This window comes from Clarias gariepinus, chromosome 6 (genome assembly GCF_024256425.1).
Source record: "Clarias gariepinus isolate MV-2021 ecotype Netherlands chromosome 6, CGAR_prim_01v2, whole genome shotgun sequence".
Lineage (NCBI taxonomy): Eukaryota > Metazoa > Chordata > Actinopteri > Siluriformes > Clariidae > Clarias > Clarias gariepinus.
Genome location: NC_071105.1, coordinates 1,356,676 through 1,380,193, shown reverse-complemented (window position 1 = coordinate 1,380,193; position 23,518 = coordinate 1,356,676). Strand labels below are relative to the sequence as shown.

General features: G+C 39.4%; 1 protein-coding gene across 1 annotated transcript; it reads left to right on the top strand.

The window, feature by feature from the left end:
* The first annotated feature begins 6,635 nt into the window (after positions 1 to 6,635).
* Positions 6,636 to 22,687, top strand: LOC128527124 (protein NLRC3-like). Its single transcript, XM_053499431.1, has 7 exons — positions 6,636 to 6,730; positions 7,883 to 7,928; positions 8,939 to 9,134; positions 11,209 to 12,976; positions 19,928 to 20,101; positions 20,870 to 21,046; positions 21,833 to 22,687. The coding sequence occupies exons 1-7, from the start codon at positions 6,690 to 6,692 to the stop codon at positions 21,963 to 21,965; spliced, it is 2,535 nt and encodes an 844-aa protein (XP_053355406.1). The 5' UTR covers positions 6,636 to 6,689; the 3' UTR covers positions 21,966 to 22,687.
* The last annotated feature ends 831 nt before the right edge of the window (positions 22,688 to 23,518 follow it).

The window sequence follows — 23,518 nt, the reverse complement described above, 5'->3', positions numbered from 1 at the left end:
TAGGCTGGTGACACTCTAAGTGGTGCACTGCAGATGTCTGGCCACTAGATGGCAGTACACTTCAATTCAATTTAATTTGTATAAGGCTTTTCACAATTGTCATTGTTACAAAGCAGCTTTACACAATCAAAAGAATTATTTAAGTTTGTATGAAATGTGAATTTGTATGAATCAAAATGGTCAGTTCGTCCCTGGTGAGCAAGCCGAGGGCGACAGTGGCAAGGAAAAACTCCCTGAGATGGTAATAGGAAGAAACCTTGAGAGGAACCAGACTCAACAGGGAACCCATCCTCATTTGGGTGATAACGGATAGCAGGGATTGATCTGCACTCATACTGTGTGTTAGAGGCAGGCAGTTCAGCATAACACTTGATGTCACCTGATATGGAGTCCAGGTAGTTATTGGAGGCTCAGGTAGACTTACATACTACTATGTTCAGTTTTCTGTTGTTAAAAGTACCTTAAATACTTGAAATAGTTTACAAGATTTACAGTAAAGAAGTGATCGTCTTCCAAAAAAAGGTCAAAAGTATTGTTTATTTACATCTAGTTTTAAGGTTTAATACTGTATTTTATAAATGCTGTGAGTTCAAATTTTTAATGTGTTAAAATTACAGATATTACCAGAAGCTTTTCTCCTGATGTACAAATAAGTTTAGTTTCACTGTAGTTTGTGAACACCAATCAGCACCTAACCTGGGAGGAGGTTTTCTGGTGGCAGTTGTTGGCACTTGCATACAGGAAATGATGTCACTTCCTTGCCACAGTCCTGTGCAGCACCATGCTGACCTGGAAACTGTGTGTGTGTGTGTGTGTGTGTGTGTGTGTGTGTATACACAATGATCAGAATCTGCTCTCAGGTAAACATAACCCTGTAACATATAAATGATTTGTGGTACGTTGAAGTACGTTGACCTGGCACACACACACACACACACACACACACACCTGTGTGATGGTATGTTGGGCAGCGTGTGAGCTCACTGTACTTTATTAGTTTTTTTTTTTAACCATACAGTGTTTGGTTTATGTAAGTGTAACCCAGAGTGTAACCTCCCTCTGTGCGGTTCCTCGTGCAGGTAAAAGCGCAGCGCTCACACTCCAGACCACAGCAACAGAATCAGTCTGAGAGTGTGAAACAGTAAAGAGGTCTCGGTCCACTAACGAATGAACTCCTCCAAACTTTCCAGATCCCAATCAGATTAAGTCCCATGGGAAACAACAGACAAAGAAATCTAATGTGCCGAGGCCTGGCCCACAACCCACAGCACCCAAAGGCTCTGTGCCAACATCCTGGGGTCCGTTCTTCGTACATCGCTTGACACATCCAGGATAACTTGACACATCTAAGATGTGGCTAAGTTAATTCTTTAAGCACACCTGTTGTTGATGATTAGTTTAGCTGGATTGAGTTTTCTAGGATTATTGCACGTTCATGCGTTGGTGTAAAAAGGCGATATGCATCGACAGTAGAAACACTGATCACAACCTCTCCGATTGGTTGACGAAATGGCAAAAGAGTGGCTCAATTTTTTTCTCAAGCGGAGCAAGAGGTTTTATTAGAGGCTTATGGAGAATCTAAAACTTTAATAAAGACACTGGGAAACACAGCAAAAAAAACAGGAGAGGCAACAAAAGCCAGGAAAGAGGGCTGGCAAAAGATTTATTTATATATACCTTTAAACAGTTAATGGTGAGATGTTTCTGCTACTTCTGCTCTGTAAAGACTTCATAACGCCTCTAATCTGAGGTGCTGTTAATTGGTCATTTTTCAGGCTGATGACTCTAAATGAACTTCTGGTCTGCGGCAGAGGTAGGTTTTGGTCTCGCCCTCCTGGGACGGCCTTCATGGGAGCCAGTCTCATTATGGTGCTCGATGAATTTTGCAAATGCACTTGACACAATACTGTTCTTACAAGAACTATTACAGAAAGGCCGACCTCTGTGTCTTAAAATAACAACTAACTGTCGTTTTTTTTTGTTGTTACGTAATTACCTAATCCCATATGTGTTATTTTATAGTTTTAAAATCCCCAGTATTGTTGTAGAATGTAGAAAATAAATCACTAAACAAAAACCAAGAAATTTGCAAGTGACCCCAAACTTTTGAACGATAGTGTGTATATATATATCCCACCCCTTAACCCCATAGCACAAGGTGTTCAAATCTACTTCAGTTTTTTTTCTTCAATATCAAACTGAAAGAGAATTTTTTCTCACCAGTGTATGAAACTGTCCGACCAATGGCCTTTAACTTCGGCATTTTTTTTTTTCAGTTAAGATGTTACAATATTTAAAAAAAAAGCTCTAAGTCTCTGGTTGGTGTCCGAACTGACTGAAACATGAGTTTGCTATATTCTTGGTGAAGGTAAACCAACGTAGTATTGATACTAAACTCCATACTTAAAGCAACCAGTGCAGATTTATCTATTGGGACAAAAACGAGGGAGGTTTAATTAGAGTGTTTTGAAAAATCACACAAAATAAACACAAACACATATAACAAAAAACAATTTTGACTTAATATTTTGGAGTGGATGCAGAACATATTTGTTATCAGTTTGTTACACTCAAAGCTGCAAAAAATGAAGTTATCTCATTTTGCAGTCAAACTTGTTCAAATTTGTTTCTAAATATTGTGGGCTTTTCCATATGTACAGTATGTTAATTTAACCGATCTGCCATAACATTACAACACAAAACATTAAGCCCGGTATTGTGTAGGCTTATGCCACCAGGGCAGATCTGTGGTGTGTGTCACCAGGGATACGTTTTTCGTACGTCGCTAACTCAGTAACGGAGAGACTGTTTTATTGGAAAAATTAGCAAGGAACATCGCTAGTCACACTCGCGTGAGCGCATACTAATGGAATCACTGCTGTAAAGTTAACAGATGTTGTAGAATAAGATGCTGATGCTGTAAAGTAAACAAAACAAATGAACCGGCACATTACATTTGAAAAGAATCGTGACAGAGCAGAGTTTCTGTCTAAGGCAGAGAGTGTTATTTTTACTTTTTTTAAAGGTAAAGTGCAGGTTAATTAGTTTTATTTTTACTTTATATTTTATGGGAAATTTAAATAAAAAAAAAATTTTTAAAGTACTAATACAGTGTTTGATCCCCTTTCGCCTTCAGAACTTAATTCTACGTGGCATTGATTCAACAAGGTGCTGAAAGCATTATTTAGAAATGTTGGCCCATATTGATAGGATAGAATCTTGCAGTTGATGGAGATTTGTGGGATGAACATCCAGGGCACGAAGCTCCCATTCTGTGGGGGCCATTTTTGTACAGTGAACTCATTATCATATCAAGAAACCAATTTGAAATAACTCCGCCCACCTCTCGTGACATCACGGGTTCTTGCAACTGGACCAGCAGAGTTTAGGGGCTGGTTCGGTGCTTATTTTAGGGCACCGGCACCAATTTTGTTCTGCGCACTTGTTCCAAAATTGTGAACCGGCACGGGAACCAGAGCAGTGGAAAAGGGGTAATAAAAGGATGGACATGGTCAGAAACAATGCTCAGGTAGCCCGTGGCATTTAAACGATGCTCAATTGGCACTAAGGGGCGCAGCGTTTGCCAAGAAAATATCCCCCACACCATTACACCACCACCACCAGCCACCATAGTGGTAACAAGGCATGATGGATCCATGTTCTCATTCTGTTTACGCCAAATTCTGACTCTACCATTTGAATGTCTTAACATAAATCGAGACTCATCAGACCAGGCAGACGAGATTCATTAACCAGTCTTCAACTGTCCAATTTTGGTGAGGTTGTACAAATTGTAGCCTCTTTTTCCAATTTGTAGTGGTGATGAGTGGTACCCGGTGGGGTCTTCTGCTGTTGTAGCCCATCCGCCTCAAGGTTGTGCGTGTTGTGGCTTCACAAATGCTTTGCTGCATACCTCGGTGGTAACGAGTGGTTATTTCAGTCAAAGTTGCTCTTCTATCAGCTTGAATCAGTCGGCCCATTCTCCTCTGACCCCTAGCATCAACAAGGCATTTTTGCCCACAGGACTGCCGCATACTGGATGTTTTTCCCTTTTCACACCATTCTTTGAAAACCCTAGAAATGGTTGTGCGTCAAAATCCCAGTAACTGAACAGATTGTGAAATACTCAGACCGGCCCTTCTGGCACCAACAACCATGCCACGCTCAAAATTGCTTAATTCACTTTTCTTTCCCATTCTGACATTCAGTTTGGAGTTCAGAAGTTTGTCTTGAACAGCTACACGTCCTGACCGGAAATTGAACCCCGCAGTTGGGGAAACAGAGACGGCTGTGGGAGGCGGCTTCCCCGCAGCTAGTTTTAACGGCTGCTGGGGTACGTTGTCCTCAGGCCTGAGAACGTTGCAGCGGTAGTCCGGCGGTCCCTGGCCTCGGCAGCATCGCAGAATCTGAGGCTGAGTCGAGGCCTAGCCGTGTGCCGCTAACCGGATGTGCTCGCGAAGCCGCGACGGCTGGATTCCCCGCAGGAACGCACGGCGAGCTAGCTCTTCCTGCTGGAGGGGCCCGAATTCCGGGTAGCCCTGGGCGTGCGAGAGATCTCAGGTCCATGGCGAACGCCCCCAGTGGCTCGGAGGCACTCCGCTCGCGGGTTGCTAGCTCTTCGCACGCGGCCTCCTTACGGTCACCTGTGCCGAACCGGAAGTGGAGCGACTCGCGACCCTCTTCGCCCAGTCCTTCCGCTCATCCGCTCGGAGGTTTTCCAATGCCCGGAGCGTAGGTGGGTCCCTGTACGGTAATTGCCCAGCTCTCCGATGTAGTCTACCGGCTGAGGTTGACGGGGCGGTCGCGAGTGGTCGTGCTCCACCGGGACTGTCTCGCACCCTGCCAGCCCAATGCCAGCGAGACCTCGAACTCTGTGGAGGCCGGTCCGCCTTAGGGAAAGGATAGTGGTTCCCTTCCCCCGCAAAAAGACTCCGGCGTTCACAACACCAGCACCGACCACCGTCACACTTCCCAGACTGAGTTTGCCATCGTGACCGGGGATGGTCACAGCTCGGATGGGGGCAGTGTGGTGTGGGCGAGGTTTTGACTAGTAACCATCATGCTTTGCGAGAGGGGTTGTTAGGTGTTCACCCTGTCGAGGAAAGGTGTTTGGGTTAGTGGCTTCGGCCAGGGTGTGTGTGTGTGGGTCAGTGTGTCTTGTTGATTGTGTGTGACCTGTTGAATGTGCTGTTTATGTACCGTGCTGAATAAAATACTCCCAGCCAATTGCATTGGGCAGCAAGGAAGCTCACTCATCTCTCCAAGTTCCTTAGTAGCAGTGAAAAACGCTACAATATTAACATTAGTTAAAATCAACTGTTATGCTGAACTGCCTGCCACCTAACACACAGTATGAATGCAGATCAATTTCTGCTTTCTGTTTCACCCAGATGAGGATGGGTTCTTTGTTAAGTCTGGTTCCAGCCATTTCGTGAGTACTCACTTTCTTTGGTTTACTTTCTGATTCGAGTGTGTGTTTATAGGACGCAGGATAAATTTGTGTTTTTCTCTTGCTCCCCTTTTGTGAGAGTCCTTAGAATAATTTGCATGGTTATCCTGCCTACTTGCTTGCTTCTGCGTTTGGGTTTACCATCCACGCTACTAAGGGCCAACCGCTAATCGCTAAGTCTTCTGATCAACCTAGGTTAGTTTGTGATACAAGCAAATCCTTTTTTCTGATTAGCCTTACTGATAACTGGTTTCCTTGAGGCTAGACAGCTGGTTAGTCCTGATCCCTTGAGTTTTCTTATCATTGTGAGTGTGGAAATGCTCTTACTTTCACTATTAAACATTACCGTGAGTTTGATGACTAAGCATTTAAGTGAATTTAGGATGTTTTTCTGACCACATTTCTTTCTCAAAAATGATAGTTACCACCATCCTTTCAGGTATTAATAATGCATTTTACAGTTCTTAACGCAATTTTAGTAGTCTCAGCTATTTCCTTAGTTGTTTTATTTGCATGATCCAGGACAACTATTAGCCTTGGAGCCTATCCCGATGGACTCAGGGAACTAGGCAGGGTAGACCCTGGACAATGGGGGAATCCAGTGACCCGAGATTGGAATCGAACCCTTGATGCTGATGGAATGAGGCCACAGTGCTAATCAGTACAACACTGTGCCGCTTGCCTGAAGAACTACTTAACTTATTAAACTAGTACATCAGTGAATTTCCTGTTTTTATGCTCGATCATGCTGAGAATACATTTTTAAACTTGCCACCCTCTTCTCTAACACTTTACATCATAATATGTTTTTTTATTCCTTTACTCATGAATAAATAAATACAGTAAATAAATAAATGAATGAATAAACAATTTAGAAAGTGAAAACAACTATTCACCTCTGGTGCCTGTGCTCGATATGACTCAGCTCGGCACATGCTGAACTAGCTTGTTTTCAAATTGGTGCATGTGTGTGTGTGTGTGTGTGTGTGTGTGTATGCATGCACGCATAAAAGTATGTGTAAGGAAGCGGCCACAGTGTAGCAGTTTGTGCAAACAGGAACATAAAGCAGTTTGGATGAAACGCAGTGAGTAAATCTGCAGCTTAAAGGAGAGATTAATCGAATTTGATAAAAGAATGTTTGTATTCTATATACATCACCCATGTGGAGATAAACAGATTTTTAATACTTAATTAAATATACACTTTTCCTCTATATGTTTATAGCAGAATTTCTGCAGAATGAGTTCTGTTGAGAAGCGGAATACTAAAACGAATGTAAGGTGAGTCCAAAAGACATGAGGAAGAAATACCCTTGCCAACTGTAAAAAAAACAAAAACAGCATGGTTATGATTCATTTGTTGTTATTATTATTATTATTATTATTATTATTATTATTATTATTATTTTATTATTATATTGCAAAAAGCTGTAGCAAATGATCTAAAACTGTGTAAAAAGGTTTTTTTTAAAAAGATGGGTGCATCGCTTCATTCGCTTACCTTCTTACCCCATTGCTCTGGGATAGGCTCAATCTGGATGCATCGGGTCACATGACCTTAAAAGTCCATAACTAAAGTCTTTTTTTCTGATGTGTCTTAATAACAAGTGGTTTTGTTATGGACACACGGCTGTTTAGTCCTGATCCTGTGAGTAAATATTTTGTTTAAGAGCAATATGTGTAGCTTCATGCCCTTTCTTAATGCAAAATTTATAAACTTCTGTTTAATTTTGTTTCCCAATCATTTTCAAGTGCATGAAACCTAAAGTGAAGTGAATCTCCTGACCAACTTGATTTGACCTTTGGTAACCACAAATCAAACGGGCTTCAAAAGAGTTTCAGTTCTCTTTCTGGACATTTTGCATTGATGTGATCTCAGACTCCTTGCATAGTTTGACAGCAAAATCAGATCTTATTTTAGCCTTTTTGGGAAAACAAACCAACAGAAGAGACATAAGCTGCAGAATATGCTGTATATTTGTGCATTATGTCTTTGAGTCACAAGAATGTGACCAAAACATTTACAAAAAAGTTTTACATCAAAATTAGATTTGTTATAGAAGTGTACATTTTGTACAACATTTTGTACAATTTAGCAAAACACTACAATACCACAATAGCCTTCATTTGTGCAAACCAATAATACCAATAATATGTTGGTGAAATTATTATTTTTTTAATTATTAAATTCTTGCTTTGTTTATGATTTTATAATGAGTAGTGGCAATAAATTGAAACCAAAAAGATATTGAGTTTTGTTGTACACAAATCATTTTTAATTAAAACAATTGTTAAAGATCATAAAAAACTTTAGCAACAATACAAATACTTCCTCTATCTTTTTCTAGCATTTCTAGTACATTTTAAATTTAGTTGGTGCAAGTGGAACAGGTCTGTATATTTTATATAGTTTACATTACACTTTTATTACAGGTCTAAAAAGAAGTCCAACAAAAACAAGCCAAAATGCATATTTGAGGTTTGTTTATCTACTTCTTTTGTAAAACTGTTTTGCAAGAATTATTTTTAACATTGACTTAAACCAAATCCATTTTATGTCAGAACAGTCCCAAGTTAATATTTCAGTGATAATATATGTCTGTCACAACATAACCAAATGCCAGAAAAGATTTGGGGATTTTTTATTTATTAACCAGTGCAAGAAAGCACAGAAATAATTGTTCTACATAATTAAGTAATAATATATATATATATTTTATAAAATGATCACATACACCAAGCAGCCATAATGTTATAACGCAAACCAATAAGCCAAGATTGTGTAGGTTCCCCATGTGCCTCTGGGTCATGGCTTCACAAGAATCTACCAGAGCACTTGGGCATTGGCAGCAGATAATTTGGGTGGATTGAGGGGTGAAGCCTCCATGGATCAGATTTGTTTCTCTGGCACATCCCACAAGGACCCTGCTGGACCCTGTGCATGTTGGGCTGTGGTGCACTTGGTGTTTGGGTGCCTTTTTGTCATGGCCAGCATTAACTTTGTTCAGTGATTGGCTTTTCTGTGGGATCAGACAAGTAAAGGCTGGCCTGTGGTTCCCACGGACATGGATGAGGCTTGGGTGTCCATGATCTTGTCACCAGTTTGCTCGGGTAAAACTGATAATTAATGTTATTGTGTTACTGTTAATGTTATGGCTGATTAGTGTATACAGAAAATACAAACAATAAAACAAAAATATTTTTTCCTATTGTTAGGAAAAAGATTAAATCAAATCATTTGTTCTTGGTTTTCAGTAGCTCACCAAACAGCACCAACATAATAATCACTGACTATAAATGATGGGGCGGAGACTTTAAACAAACTACTGTATCTGTTAAAATGAGTTAAATTGGAAAGATATATTGTAAAATACAATACAATAAAAGGCTACATATTATTGAAATGTTTTACTGTGCTACAGCTTTCATTGATAATTCTATTTTCTAGTAATTATTAATTAGACGAGATTATTTTTCATTCCTGAGCAGGAGTTGGAACATAGAATGATTACTTTGGTTAAGAATGAGCTGAAGAGGCTGAAAAATCATTCGAACCCTGGTTACCCTGCATGCTTTGAAAGTGAAGTGGTGGATGATCCCGATATCAGAGAGGCGTTACTAAAGTTCACAGCATGTGTTCTTGATAACATAAAGCAGACAGATCTCTCTGAAACACTGCAGAAGGGTAAGAACTTTATAAAGAGGATTATAAAATTATTTTAAGTATAGAAACCGAATGTTGGTCCATAATGATCAAACTTTCAAGATTTCTAGCTATTGGTCTATGGGACAGTCTACTTTTAAGAATGACCAACAATAAGGTCTTTTTCAGAAAAAAAATTCAATTATTAATTTTAAGCATGCATAAACATTAGTCTATTCTAATCCAAAAAGGAAATAATATAAGGAAATAAATAGTTGCTGCATAGATTTTATCATAAAATTGGGGGTTTGTATACATTTCTTGCTCGTCCATGAATGAAATCAGTGGTAGAATAACTTACAATAATATACAGTATAAATATAAATAACTAATACTATACAGTATATACCCCACCTGAATTCTATACATTTAAACTCCATGCACACAGAACATGAGGTGGAAAATAAAACTGGAATTAAGGTGCAAGGTCACAGTGCTAATGACTATGCCACTGTGCTGCCATACCAGTACTCATAGATATTAACATGCCCTGTGATCTTGATATGTGCAGAGGCTGATGGTTAATGTAGTCCTGATAGAACCAAGTCCCAGTGTAAGGTTTTGTTTCTGACATGCCTACTTTGGCCTCCTGGTGGTACTAGGGTGCTGGGTGGAGCAACATCCCTACTACTGGAAAAGGAGCCGTAGTAAGGATGGAGAGGGAAGATATGAGCGGGACGGCAAGACCAGTGGCGGGAAAGACAAACACAGCAAGGTCAGGGTGGGAAGTTACAATCCAGGTGGTGCATGAGTGGGAGATAAGGTTCTTCGGAGGAGGCGGAGCAATCCTGTGCCTAGCAGGAAATTGGAGCAGTGTCAGATTGAAAAGGCCTTACTCTCACTCTGTAGGTCTCTGGCCTGTGCTGAGAGGATTGAGTACAGCTGTAAATTCTTTGGTACAGCCTTGAGCTGGTCCAGGCGAGCATTGCGTTGAATCACACTGGTGCTCTCTTTAAGCTTTTCTGCTGTATCCGTAGTGGGTCTTGTATTCTTTCATGGATTGGGGTCAGAGGCAGATGCAAGTAAAAATATGTTTTAGTCAGTGCAACACAAAGAAGCACTAGGAACATGGATGAGAAAACAAGAACTAGGCAAACATGAAAACATAATATGAAGTGAAAGGAACAATAATGACAAAAAATGCTTCCTAAAAAGCTGGAAGATTCGAGGAAAAGAATTTAAGACTTCTTGTTCTTTCTTACATTTAGATTTACATTTAGGCATTTGGCAGACGCTCTTCTACCAGACCGTAAAGACTAGTAATTAACATTACTCATTGTAATCCTATACGTATAAGTACATTATCTTGTGATATGGAAGTACTGATGTACATATAAGGTAGGCCAGAAGTATAAAGACATTCCAGGATGTACTTCTTGTATTTGAAAACATGAGCTGTGTATATTAGCATGGAAAAAGTAGTATGATAAGTATATATAGGGATGAGAACAACCATTTACCCCCTGATACAATATTATTATTATTATTATTATTATTATTAAATATATTTGATTTCATATTTTGATCTAGATTCTGTAAGTATCGGTTTTACAAATATCCCAATTTGATTTAATCATTTGTTTTATATTTTATTAGCATTCACAACAAGCTAAGCAAATAATTCCTTTCTTCCACATAGCATGCTGTGCAGTTTGCCAATGTGTGAATAGTTTAGAGTAGGATTATAAAGAAACTGCGACATTTTACTACCCCATATGCAAACATATATAATTAAAAATGAATTTTAAAAAATACATTTTGGAGTCATTGGCAGTACATGAATTGTCCTACGATAGAACCATAATATATAACTGAATTAATGCCCCCACCTCTAAATTATATCTAATGGATCCATGGTGTAACTGGGTGAAACAGGATGAAAAATAAGCAGGTTAAAAAAAATCATCTTGAATCCATTTTGCTCAATATAAGAAATTAATTAGGAATATACTCATTAAAACTAAAAGCAACTTTGTACCCCCATACTGTAGATAATTCATACTATTTCATTAAAAGTTCATACTGTAAAAAATTAACTATTTTCCTCTTTCATTAGAACTGTTCTTCATACATCAACAAAAGCATAAATACAAAATGAGGGACAAATTTAAAAGAATCTGTGAAGCCTCACATCATGGAATCTCAGCACTTCTGAATGAGATCTACACGGAGCTCAACATTACTGAAGGTGAAGGGGGAGATGAAGGGGATGTCACTAGGGAGCATGAAGTGAGACAGATTGAAAAGCCATCGAAGAGACCGGCATCAAATGAGACACCCATTAAATGTAATGATCTCTTTAAGGACAAGTCCATCCGAAGTGTGCTGACTAAAGGAATTGCTGGAATTGGAAAAACTATCTCTGTGCAGAAGTTCATTCTGGACTGGGCTGAAGGAAAAGCAAATCAAGACATCACCTTCATGTTTCCACTTCCTTTTAGAGAGCTGAATCTGATGAAGCAGAAAAATCTCAGTCTGATGGAACTTCTTCATCACTTTTTCCCAGAAACAAATGAAGAACTGTTGACCTGTGAGGCCTATAAAATACTGTTCATCTTCGATGGTCTGGATGAATATCGACTTCCTCTAAATTTCCAGAACAATGACAGATTGTGTGATGTGACAGAGTCAGCCTCAGTGGATGTGCTGTTGATAAACCTCATCAAGGGAAATCTGCTTCCCTTTGCTCTTCTCTGGATCACCTCTCCACCAGCAGCAGCTCATCAGATCCCTCCTGAGTGTGTAGATCAGGTAACAGAGGTACGAGGGTTCAGTGATTCTCAGAAAGAGGAGTACTTCAGGAAGATTATCAGTGATCAGACTCTGGCCAATAAAATCATTTCACACATGAAGTCTTCAAGAAGTCTCTACAACATGTGCCAAATCCCAGTCTTCTGCTGGATCTCAGCCACTGTTCTAGGGAGAATGTTGGGTGAAGCAATAAGTGGCAAGATCCCCAAGACTCTGACTCAAATGTTTACACATTTCCTGATCATTCAGATCAAACAAAACGACCAAAAATGCGATCAGAAATGTGACCCTGGTCTTCAGCAGACCAAAGAGAGTATTCTGGCACTGGGAAAACTGGCTTTCCAACAGCTGGAGAAAGGAAAGCTGCTCTTCTATGAGGAAGACCTGACAGAGTGTGGCATTGGTGTCAAAGAAGCGACAGTATACTCAGGAGTGTGTACTCAGATCTTCAGAGAGGAGTTCGGGCTTCATCTGGGGAAGGTGTTCAGCTTTGTACATCTGAGTGTTCAGGAGTTTCTGGCTGCTTTATACGCATTTCTTTTCTTCATCAACAGAAATCCAACAGAACAACCTACCACAGCTGATCTTTTCAACAACTCGAGCATGTCTGATTTCCTCAGGAGTGCAGTAGACATGGCTTTACAAAGTGCGAATGGACATCTGGACCTGTTCCTTCGCTTCCTTCTTGGCCTTTCTCTAGAGTCCAATCAGACTCTCTTAAAAGGCCTACTGCCCCAGACAGGAAGTAGCTCTCACATTACCTCAGTAACAGTCACATATATTAAAAAGATGATCCAAGAGCCTCCCTCTATAGAAAACTCCATTAATCTGTTCCACTGTCTAGATGAACTGAATGAACATTCTTTAGAGCAGGAAGTACAAACCTACCTGAAACCTGGAAGTTACAACTGTCTTAGTGGAACCAATCTTTCTTCCCTTCAGTGGTCAGCACTGGTTTTTGTGTTGCTGATGTCAAAACATGAACAGGAGGACTTTGATTTGAGGACGTATGACCGGTCAGAGGAATGTCTCATAAGGCTGATGCCAGTCATCAAGGAATCCAGAAAATCTTTGTGAGTATTTGCACTGATGCATTGATTAGTCCATTTTGTACTGGGCTTAGAGTATATAGAGTATATTGCACTGCACTTTATTAACAGCTCTATCCACATTTCAGTGAATATAAAAAAAAATATTAAAGTATTAAAAGCATTACATTCAGAAAAGAAAGAATGTCATTGACAACTGTTGTATTTTTAAAAGAGAGGCTTAGAATATGACAGAGAGATATGCCCACATCCAAGTTTCTAACAAAGTTTAGATTTCCAATCGAAAAATGGGACAGACACGTCAGCTCTCATATCACGCATCTCCATTAGGCACATCTTAATTTCCAAATTACTCTTCTGAAATATGGTGGTTGCATCCACTTCCACAGGACATACCTCATAGACCAAGTGTTTTCTTTTTACCTTTTTGGCTTGTTTTTTAACATTATGGTAAATTGCTGTTGTCTGGTATTTTTGTTGCGCTCATGGTTATGTACTGTACATGTATTTACTATCATCAGCAGCATGCCTCCTAGTGGTCCAGTGGTAAGCGCATAGTGTTTTCAACTACAGAGTTTGAGTGCCGCTTAGGGTTACTTTGTCAGCAATTTTCAATTTTAATCTTAGTCTTAAATGTCCCTGTTAATTTTTATCATATTCAGTCAATCTTGTCCTATTTTTGTTAAGTCAAGTTTTAGACGATTAAAGGTCTGGACATCTTAGTCTAGTTTTAGTCGGAGAAACCCTTAAGTATTTTGGTCTAGTTTTAGTCAATGAAAACATACCATTTTAGCAATAAGATTATTATTAATTAACCCTACAGTCAATGTAGTCTAGCCAAACCATTTTTTTTCCAACCAAGTTTCCCACAAAATAATTATCTTGACATTTAAAATGTATCTGTTCATCTGATGTTTTCAGCTAATTATATTTATTTTTAACATCCCAACAACTGTTGCATGTCCATATATCACGACGACACTGGCAAGGAAAAATGCCCTGGGATGGCAATAGGAAGAAACCTTAAGAGGAGCCTGACCCAACAGGGAACTCAAACTCATTTGAGTCATTACAGATTTGCAGATAAATTGATCTGCAGTCATACTGTGTGTTAGACAGCTGGAAGTTCAGTATAACAGAAGATGTCTAAGTTAACATGGAGACCAGTTCAGTTCAGCACCAGCATGGCACCTGGGTGATTCAGACAGGTGCAGAGGGGGGTATGGAGTGCTGGGAGCTCAGGAGCAGCGTGTGTAACTCCAAACCATTATACATCAGAATCTAGCTGGAGGTGGGCCTTCTCTGGATGCGTCAGGATCCTTACAGGGTTGGCCTCTGTCTACTGGAGCTTGCACAATCTCCAGATGCCTCAGGATGAATAAAAAATAAAGAACAGGTGGAAAAGCATTTGCATATTTGACATTCATTTTATTAGCAGCACTAGATGAGAATGTGCAATTAAATGTACTGGATTATGAGATTATGGGATGGATTATGTGTATGCCACTTTTAAACTGGTAGACTGTGTTTGAGCCCCGAACACTTTCTGGAAGGCTATTCTAAAGCTTAGGAGCTAAATATGAAAACGCTCTGCCCCCTTTTGTGGACTTTGATATTCTTGGAACAGCCAGACATCCAAAGTCTTGTGAAGTTAAGGAATGTGGCAGATTGCATAAGACCGGCTAGATACGTAAGAACTAAACTATTTAGGGCCTTGTATGTAAGCAATGCTAGTTTGTAATCAATTCTGCAGGGATTATAGTATTGGGGTTATATGATCATATTTTCATCGCAACATAAACTCACCTAAAGGATTATTAGGAACACCTATTCAATTTTTCATTAATGCAATTATCTAATCAACCAATCACATGGCAGTTGCTTCAATGCATTTAGGGTTGTGGTCCTGGTCAAGACAAACTCCTGAACTCCAAACTGAATGTCAGAATGGGAAAGAAATTTTGAGCGTGGCATGGTTGTTGGTGCCAGACGGGCCGGTCTGAGTATTTCACAATCTGCTCAGTTACTGGGATTTTCATGCACAACCATTTCTAGGGTTTTCATAGTATGGTGTGAAAAGGGAAAAACATCCAGTATGCGGCAGTCCTGTGGGCGAAAATGCCTTGTTGATGCTAGAGGTCAGAGAAGAATGGGCCGACTGATTCAAGCTGATAGAAGAGCAACTTGACTGAAATAACCACTCGTTACCACCGAGGTATGCAGCAAAGCATTTGTGAAGCCACAACATGCACAACCTTGAGGCGGATGGGCTACAACAGCAGAAGACCCCACCGGGTACCACTCATCTCCACTACAAATAGGAAAAAGAGGCTACAATTTGCACGACCTCACCAAAATTGGACAGTTGAAGACTGGAAAAATGTTGCCTGGTCTGATGAGTCTCGATTTCTGTTGAGACATTCAAATGGTAGAGTCAGAATTTGGCGTAAACAGAATGAGAACATGGATCGATCTTGCCTTGTTACCACTGTGCAAGCTGGTGGTGGTGTAATGGTGTGGGGGATGTTTTCTTGACACACTTTAGGCCCCTTAGTGCCAATTGGGCATGGTTTAAATGCCACGGGCTACCTGAGCATTGTTTCTGACCATTTCCATCCCTTTATGACCACCATGTACCCATCCTCTGATGGCTACTTCCAGCAGGATAACAAAATGCAGGATGTCACAAATCTCGAATCATTTCAAATTGGTTTCTTGAACATGTCAATGAGTTCACTGGACTAAAATGGCCCCCACAGTTACCAGATCTCAACCCAATAGAGCATCTTTGGAATGTGGTGGAACGGGAGCTTCGTGCCCTGGAGGTGCATCCCCCAAATCTCCATCAACTGCAAGATGCTATCCTATCAATATGGGCCAACATTTCTAAAGAATGCTTTCAGCACCTTGTTGAATCAACGCCAGGTAGAATTAAGGCAGTTCTGAAGGCGAAAAGGGGTCAAACACCGTATTAGTGTGGTGTTCCTAATAATCCTTTAGGTGAATGTAATTATGTTAACATGTGATAACATAATTATCACAAAGAGACTGTAAAACTGGGTGATTTTTATGGTCTGTGTTGACTGCCCACACTGTTTCCCCTCCAATATTTCCCATTCTTTCTCCGGTCCAAAATGAAAAAAATGGGCCCATAAATATTGTCTCTTTTGCCCGAGTAACACTGCTATAATGATGAAGAGTTAAAGATGACTGAACTTCTTATAATATAATGAGTAACATCTCATTACTGAGCACGCAAACTACTCCTGATATGCTGCACATTGTGACCTGGGAAACACTGTTTCTCGTGCCATAATGAATAAAAACCGTATCGCAGCGGTATGCAGCAAAAATGTTATGTTAATGAAGACAGGTGTTTTATTAGTTTTAAAGGTCATCAACTAATATTTTTTATTATTATTTTCATTGATGATAATATTTATGAATTAATGAATTAGTCCCTCTCAAGCCATTGGTTTGGTATACAGTGGAACCTCGGATTACGAGTAATGCAGGTTACGAGTGTTCCGCAAGACGAGCAAAGATTTTTAATAACTTTTGACTTGAAAAACGAGCATTGTCTTGGATTACGTAGTATGTATCATGCATGCACTTCTTGTTTTGACACAGAGCATCACGTGATCACAACTAAGCCAACGGTTTTTCTCCCTCTTGCGCCAAGATCATCCCAATCTGCTGTTCCTCAGAAGAAAAAGCAATTAATCCAATAGCTCAACAATGAATCCAACTTTATCTTAAATTAGAGGCGCAAAGGATTCGCATAAAATTAGCATGTAATTAATACTAAGTCTAACATAGTTACACCCTTAACCATATAAGAACAGGTGCCTGGTGTTCTGTGTGAAAATCTGAGCAAAAATTAAAGAGATAACACCAAAGAAATGGTAGTGAGAAGAAGAAGAAAAAGAAAGAGGAAGAATTTCAGCAGGAGCGAAATCAAAGTGCATTGCAGTCAACTTAAGGTAACATGTGACATTCCAGAGTGTAAGCACTCTTGTTAGAGGTGAATCAAAAACACAGCAATGGCAAATGATCTGTGTTGCTGTAAATGGTGTGTCAGCCAAAGGATGCACAGTTAAAGAAATAAAAAAGTGGGTTTATGCCACATGGAGTGAGAGTATAACCTCTGTCACCTATGTTAGAGTTTTATAAAGTTTGAGATTTTATATATTATTTGATTTGACACATTTTCTTAATTTAAAATTGTTTATGTGCATCAAACAAACACACTGAGGACTGTAAAAAAGTTTTTTTCTTATCTTTGTAAGAGGCTCTCGTCCACTTGTAAAAATTTCTCTTACCTAAGAGAGCAAAAAACAAGAAAACATTGGTGAATTTAGAAATGAGTGAGTATAAACAAAATAAGATAAAACCATGAATATAGTCAAAAATAGGAGAACATACAGTGGGGCAAAAAAGGATTTAGTCAGCCACCAATTGTGCAAGTTCTCCCACTTAAAAAGATAAAAGAGACCTGTAATTTTTAACATAGATATACCTTAACTATGTCAGGGATAACCTCTAGAGGGCGACTTGCGCCCATAGACTCTTTTAAGTTTTTGTTAGTTATGGACTTAAGTTACTTTGTCTTGGGCCTCCAAGTGGCGCAGTGGTAAAGTGCTCGTCCTATTATCAGTAGATCGCTGGTTCGATTCATCTGGTAATGCTGTAACCTCTCACAGCCGGAGGTCAGAGGGGAGAGATGAGAGGTACTTAGTGCTCCCACATTAATCACGGCTCTACAGCCAATCAGGGGCATCTGCGGAAGGAGCGGATAACGCTGTCCTCCGAGTGTGTTACGCCGCCCCCAGTGGTGCCTGAGCGAACAGTTTGAAAAGATGCGGTCGGCTGGCATCACATGGTTCGGAGGCCCTCCCGACTGAGTGGTAGTAGTAGCCTTAATGTGGGAGCCCCCTAGTGACGGGGAGGAATTGGACACGACTAAATTAAGGAGAAAATCTGGAAAAAATTAATAATAATAATAATAATAAAAAGTTACTTTGTCTTGCATCTGTTTTGTTCTACTGCTGTTGTGTTGTGTATGCCTATTGCCATAGTTCTTGTTTAGTTTGTTTATTAGAGTTTTGCTTGTTTAGGCTTTGTTTATCTTTTAATAAACATCAACGTCTTAACCTCTGCTCTTATGTCCCGCCTATAACCCCACTACATTTGTGACAAACTATGAGAGACAAAATAAGAAGAAAAAAACCCAGACAATCACATTGTAGGATTTTTAAAGAATCTATTTGCAAATTATGGTGGAAAATAAGTATTTGGTCAATAACAAAATTACATCTCAATACTTTGTTATACATTCTTTGTTGGCAATGACAGAGGTCAAACATTTTCTGTCTTCACAAGGTTTTCACACACTGTTGCTGGTATTTTGGCCCGTTCCTCCATGCAGATCTCCTCTAGAGCAGTGATGTTTTGAGGCTGTCAACCTTCAGTAAAAAGTTAAGATTTTCTAGGGGGTTGAGATCTGGAGACTGGCTAGGCCACTTCAGGACCTTGAAATGCTTCTTACGAAGCCACTTCTTTGTTGCCTGGGCAGTGTGTTTGGGATCATTGTCATGCTAAAAGACCCAGTCACGTTTTATCTTTAATGCCCTTGCTGATGGAAGGAGGTTTTCACTCGAAATCTTACGATACATGGCTCCATTCATTCTTTCCTTTACGCAGATCAGTCGTCCTGGTCCCTTTGCAGAAAAACAGCCCCAAAGCATGATGTTTCCACCGCCATGCTTCACAGTAGGTATGGTGTTTTGGGATGCAACTCAGTATACTTTCTCCTCCAAACACGACAAGTTGAGTTTTTACCAAAAAGTTCTATTTTGGTTTCATCTAACCATATGACATTGTCCCAATCCTCTTCTGGATCATTCAAATGCTTTTGAGCAAACTTCAGACGGGCCTGGACATGTACTGGCTTAAGCAGGGCGACTCGTCTGGCACTGCAGGATTGGAGTCCTTGGTGATGCAGTGTGTTACTGATGGTAGCCTTTGTTACTTTGGTTCCAGCTCTCTGCAGGTCATTCACTAGGTTCCCCCATGTGGTTCTGGGACTTTTTACTCACAGTTCTTGTGATCATATTGACCCTACAGGGTAAGATAGTGAGAGAGTGGTCTTATATTTTCTAATAATTTCTTCCACAGTTTTCCACACCAAGCTGCTTACCTACTGCAGATTCAGTCTTCCCAGCCTGGTGCAGGTCTACAGTTTTGTTTCTGGTGTCCTTTGACAGCTCTTTGGTCTTGGCCATAGTGGAGTTTGGAATGTGAGTGTTTGTGGTTGTGGACAGGTGTCTTTTATATTGATAACAGATGCCATTAATACAGGTAATGAGTGGATGACAGAGGAGCCTCTTAAAGAAGTTACAGGTCTGTGAGAGACAGAAATCTTTTTTTTTTTTTTTTTTTGTAGACGACCAAATACTTATTTTACTGATTTTTTTTTTATTGTTTTTCTTATTTTGTCTCTCATGAGGTGTACCTATTATGAAAATTACAGGCCTCTCTCATCTTTTTAAGTGGGAGAACCTAAACAATTGGTGGCTGACTAAATACTTATTTGCCCTATTGTATGTCTGTATAGTTTATTGTGTTTTTAGCAGATCCCAGGGTCCTCACATGCGTTATGAAGTGCATGCTTTCATTTTGCCAGCTACCTACAGGACAACTGTGCACACTAGATAATGCTATCTGTATTGTCCGTAATGGGACGGGTTTTTTTAAAAATGGTTATGGTGAGCATCAGGTAATTGTATTTTTTTAAAAACAAATGCCCCTACAATCTAGACTCCACCTAAAAATTTAAAGTATTTTATTTATTCTTTTTGATAATTACCTGGTTCTTTTTTCTTGTATTCTTAAAGTTGTTTCATTTACTTACAATGAGTCATGTGCTTGTGAGTGTGTAAGATGTGTTCTGATAAATCATAATTTCTTTTCAAGGCTGTGTGGGTGTAACCTCTCCGAGGAGAGCTGCAGAGTTCTGTCCTCTGTCCTTAAATCAAACACCTCTGCTCTGAGACATCTGGACCTGAGTGACAATAAACTGTATAATACCGGAATTAAGGCGCTCGCTGAAGGACTGGAAAGTGTACAATGTAAACTGGAAACACTGTGGTGAGATTTTCTCACACACACACACACACACACACACACACACACACACACACACACTGAGCTTAATAATCATGTTGCTATCAGTACTCATACAGAAAAAGGTAGGTGGGAAAAAAGTATAAATTAAACAATAATATAAGACTTATTGTAGTCTCTCCTGATTCAGGAAAAATATGCAGAAACCGTGGAATAAATGTTTGTTTTGCCTCAGAAATATTATGGTAAATCATTTGATGCCTCATCAGCAGGTGACGGGATCATGTACAATTCATTGTGGGCAAGTTCAGTTGGGTGTTGATGTGAGGTCTAATGGGGATCGTGTTAAGCAGTGAAACAAGCAATTAAGGATCTCAGGTTATTTGAAATCCAACTTTGAAGTTACTGTGGTGGTTAGAAGTCTGCTGTGGTGCATGATGGACAGAAGACTCCATCCAGCATTGGAAGCTAGAATTGAGGAGGAACACTGAGAGAGGGAGGATACTTCTCAGAACAATGGAACAGAGAATGTAAGAATTAGGTGAAGGGTGCATATGGATTCAATGTACACGTGTTTCATGGATTTTGAGAAAATGTACAATTGTCTGCATGTTAAGTTTGTAGTTTTGAAGTACTACAGAAGTTCAGTACAGGAGTGCAACTTGGTTGCTGGATCCAATTTTTTCAGGACCACAGTGAAACTATTCCCACATTCTTGCCATTCATTCTCACGTTTCATTTGGTATTCTTAAATGGTGTGTTCTTTGTCTTTATTGCTGTCTGACCCTGTAGGCTGATGCACTGCGGCATTACAGATGACGGCTTTGTTGCTCTGGCTTCAGCTCTGAGGAAGAACCCCACGTCAAACCTACAAGAGTTACATCTGAACCGCAATGAGCCCGGAGACGAAGGAGTGATGATGCTGTCTGACCTCCGGAAAGATACAAAATGCAGATTGGAAAGATTATAGTGAGTTACTGTTTTACTCGATCAGACGTGTGTCTAATTGATTGGGACACTGTATTTGTGAGGTAATTGTTGGTTCATATGTGTGTATAAACAATTACCTCACAAATGCAGTGCCAGTCAAAGGTTCACACCGTCTAATTGATAACATCAGATGCTATTTTAAGACACAAAGATGTTTTGGAACAGTTCTTGCAAGAACTATATTGTCAAGTGTTCAAAGCAAGACCAAAACTTATCTCTGCTGCAAAGGAGAAGTTCATTTACCAGCCTCAGAAATCACCAATTAACAAACAGCACCTCAGATTAGAGCCATTGTGAAGCTTTACAGAACAGAAGTAGCAGATATACATCTCAATATCAACTGTTTAAAGGAGATTATTGCAAATTTTGGATAACCGCCTTCAGCATTGTTTTACAGTGTAGAAAGATATAAAAAACAAAGTGGTGTCCAAAAAAGTGGATCAGCTCATTTTTAGCTTTTAAAGTAATTTTTAACCTTTTTACTGTTTCTACAAAATATTTTCCCATCAACGATGGTTACTTTAGCTAGTTAGTTAATATAGTCAAGGGGTATCATTACTTTTGCAAAGCCCTGTATATTGGACAAACGCTGATTACATGGAACTGGCATTATACTGAACAGACAACCTTTTGTTTGTTGTATTCGTGGTAAAAAAAATAATAATTTTACTAAATGAATTTTTCTATACATACATTTTTTCTTGTAAAGATTACATCGCCTGTGATATCATGTTGGCTCATTATGTCCAATTCTCTGTTTCACAGCATTGAGACCGACCCCTATGAGCTGGATAAGAGGACTCCCTCAAATATTTTGATCAACAGGCCCACAACCTCTGAAACAGATTTATCTGAATTTGTCATGACACAAAAACGTAGTGCAAGGAAACAGTATTGAGAGCCAGCACTTTATGTTGTAAGATATGTCGGGAACATAGCAAATAATATTGTTTATTATTATATTATGCATTTGTGAAATTCATGTACTGTATAATGTGTGTGGGTAGTTATATCATGTATATTAAAATATTGTTAGCGTTTTGGCTGCTGGCGTCGAGAGGGTCACCACAGCGGACCATCCGACCTGTACAACAACTTGGCACAGGTTTTATGCTGGATGCCCTTCCTGACCCAACCCTTCCATTTAATTTGGGCTTGGGACTGGCACTGCAGTGGCTGGGGTTTGGACATTGGGTGACAATCTACCTGGGTAAGACTCAAAAAAGTCTGTTTTGAGTAGTATTGAGTGTGGTGCTTTGTGCTTCCTTGAAAAGTACGTTGAGAGTACAACTGTAATATTGTGCTAATATAATGGTGGTTTAGACACTTAAGGCTCTGGCTTGCTGACCAGAGAGGTCAGCAGTTTGGCCCCTGCCACCACCGGGTTGCCACCTTTGGGAAACGCTCTCAACCTTGTGCCCATATACAGTACCCAGCCCCTATGATGTGTGGTATCATCAGAGCCAGTCTGAAAGTCTCCAAGCCTGTAGAAATAGGTGGGTTACAGCAAAAAGGGCATCTGGTGTAAAACCTGTGCCAAAAACTTAACGGCTTGAAAGAGGAGATGTGGTGACCCTGAGGAAGGGAAATGGCCTCCAAAATGTAATCATTTTCTGCAGTTTTTTAAAATACAATTAAAATCTTTATTTTCTTTGCTTTGCGGCAATGAAAATTGCTAAAAGCGCTATACAAATAAAATTGAATTGAATTGAATTTTCTATAATTAAATGAACCAGTTCTGTGTTAAGACCTAGTCTATACTTCAGATAGATAGATATTCTTAAATTGAGTTCCTAACAAATTTGTGCTAATTTTAATGAACTTCTCTTATTAACCTGTGAAATCATAAACCATTTAACATTTTATGTACTAATTAAGAACTTTTTTATTTCAGTAGATGTAATAAACAATAGATCTCTTAACTAAATAAAAAGAGAGTTTTTTTAAATTATGTTTATTCTTAATTTTGTATAAATGGCGGGCGATGCGTTTGTGTCTCGTCTACACACGTAACAAGAAGCGCGCATGCGCAACAACGGTGCGCATGCGCAGTGTAAATCCAGAGCGGGTAGTCACAGAAACATCGGACCAGCTCAGTGAGAATCGACTCTGTCGGTTCTTAAACGGCTCGTTTTTTTGTTGTTGTTGTTGTTTTGTTGTTGTTTTTATATTTATATCGGCTATATTATTATCAAATATAAGCTAACAGTTTATGTAAACAGAAATGTAATACCAGATGCCACATATATTAACCTCTTCTTAATATAATCAGCTTTTATGTTCTAAATCTTTATGCTGTTCCCAAAAACTTCACACGTCGATATGATTTACTCTAGATAATTATTCATATTTCATTATTGTGAATGCAATGGATGATTTATAAGACAACACTACATAAATAACAAATGAACAGGGATAACTGAAGCCTAAGGATGATATTGACAGCAGCAA

Bases quoted from the DNA above. Each gene is read 5' to 3' on its own strand.
- LOC128527124 (XM_053499431.1), top strand. From the start codon at position 6,690: ATGAGTTCTGTTGAGAAGCGGAATACTAAAACGAATGTAAG. The intron at 12,977-19,927 runs GTGAGTATTTGC...TTTCTTTTCAAG, and splicing joins AAGGAATCCAGAAAATCTTT to GCTGTGTGGGTGTAACCTCT. The intron at 20,102-20,869 runs GTGAGATTTTCT...CTGACCCTGTAG, and splicing joins TGTAAACTGGAAACACTGTG to GCTGATGCACTGCGGCATTA.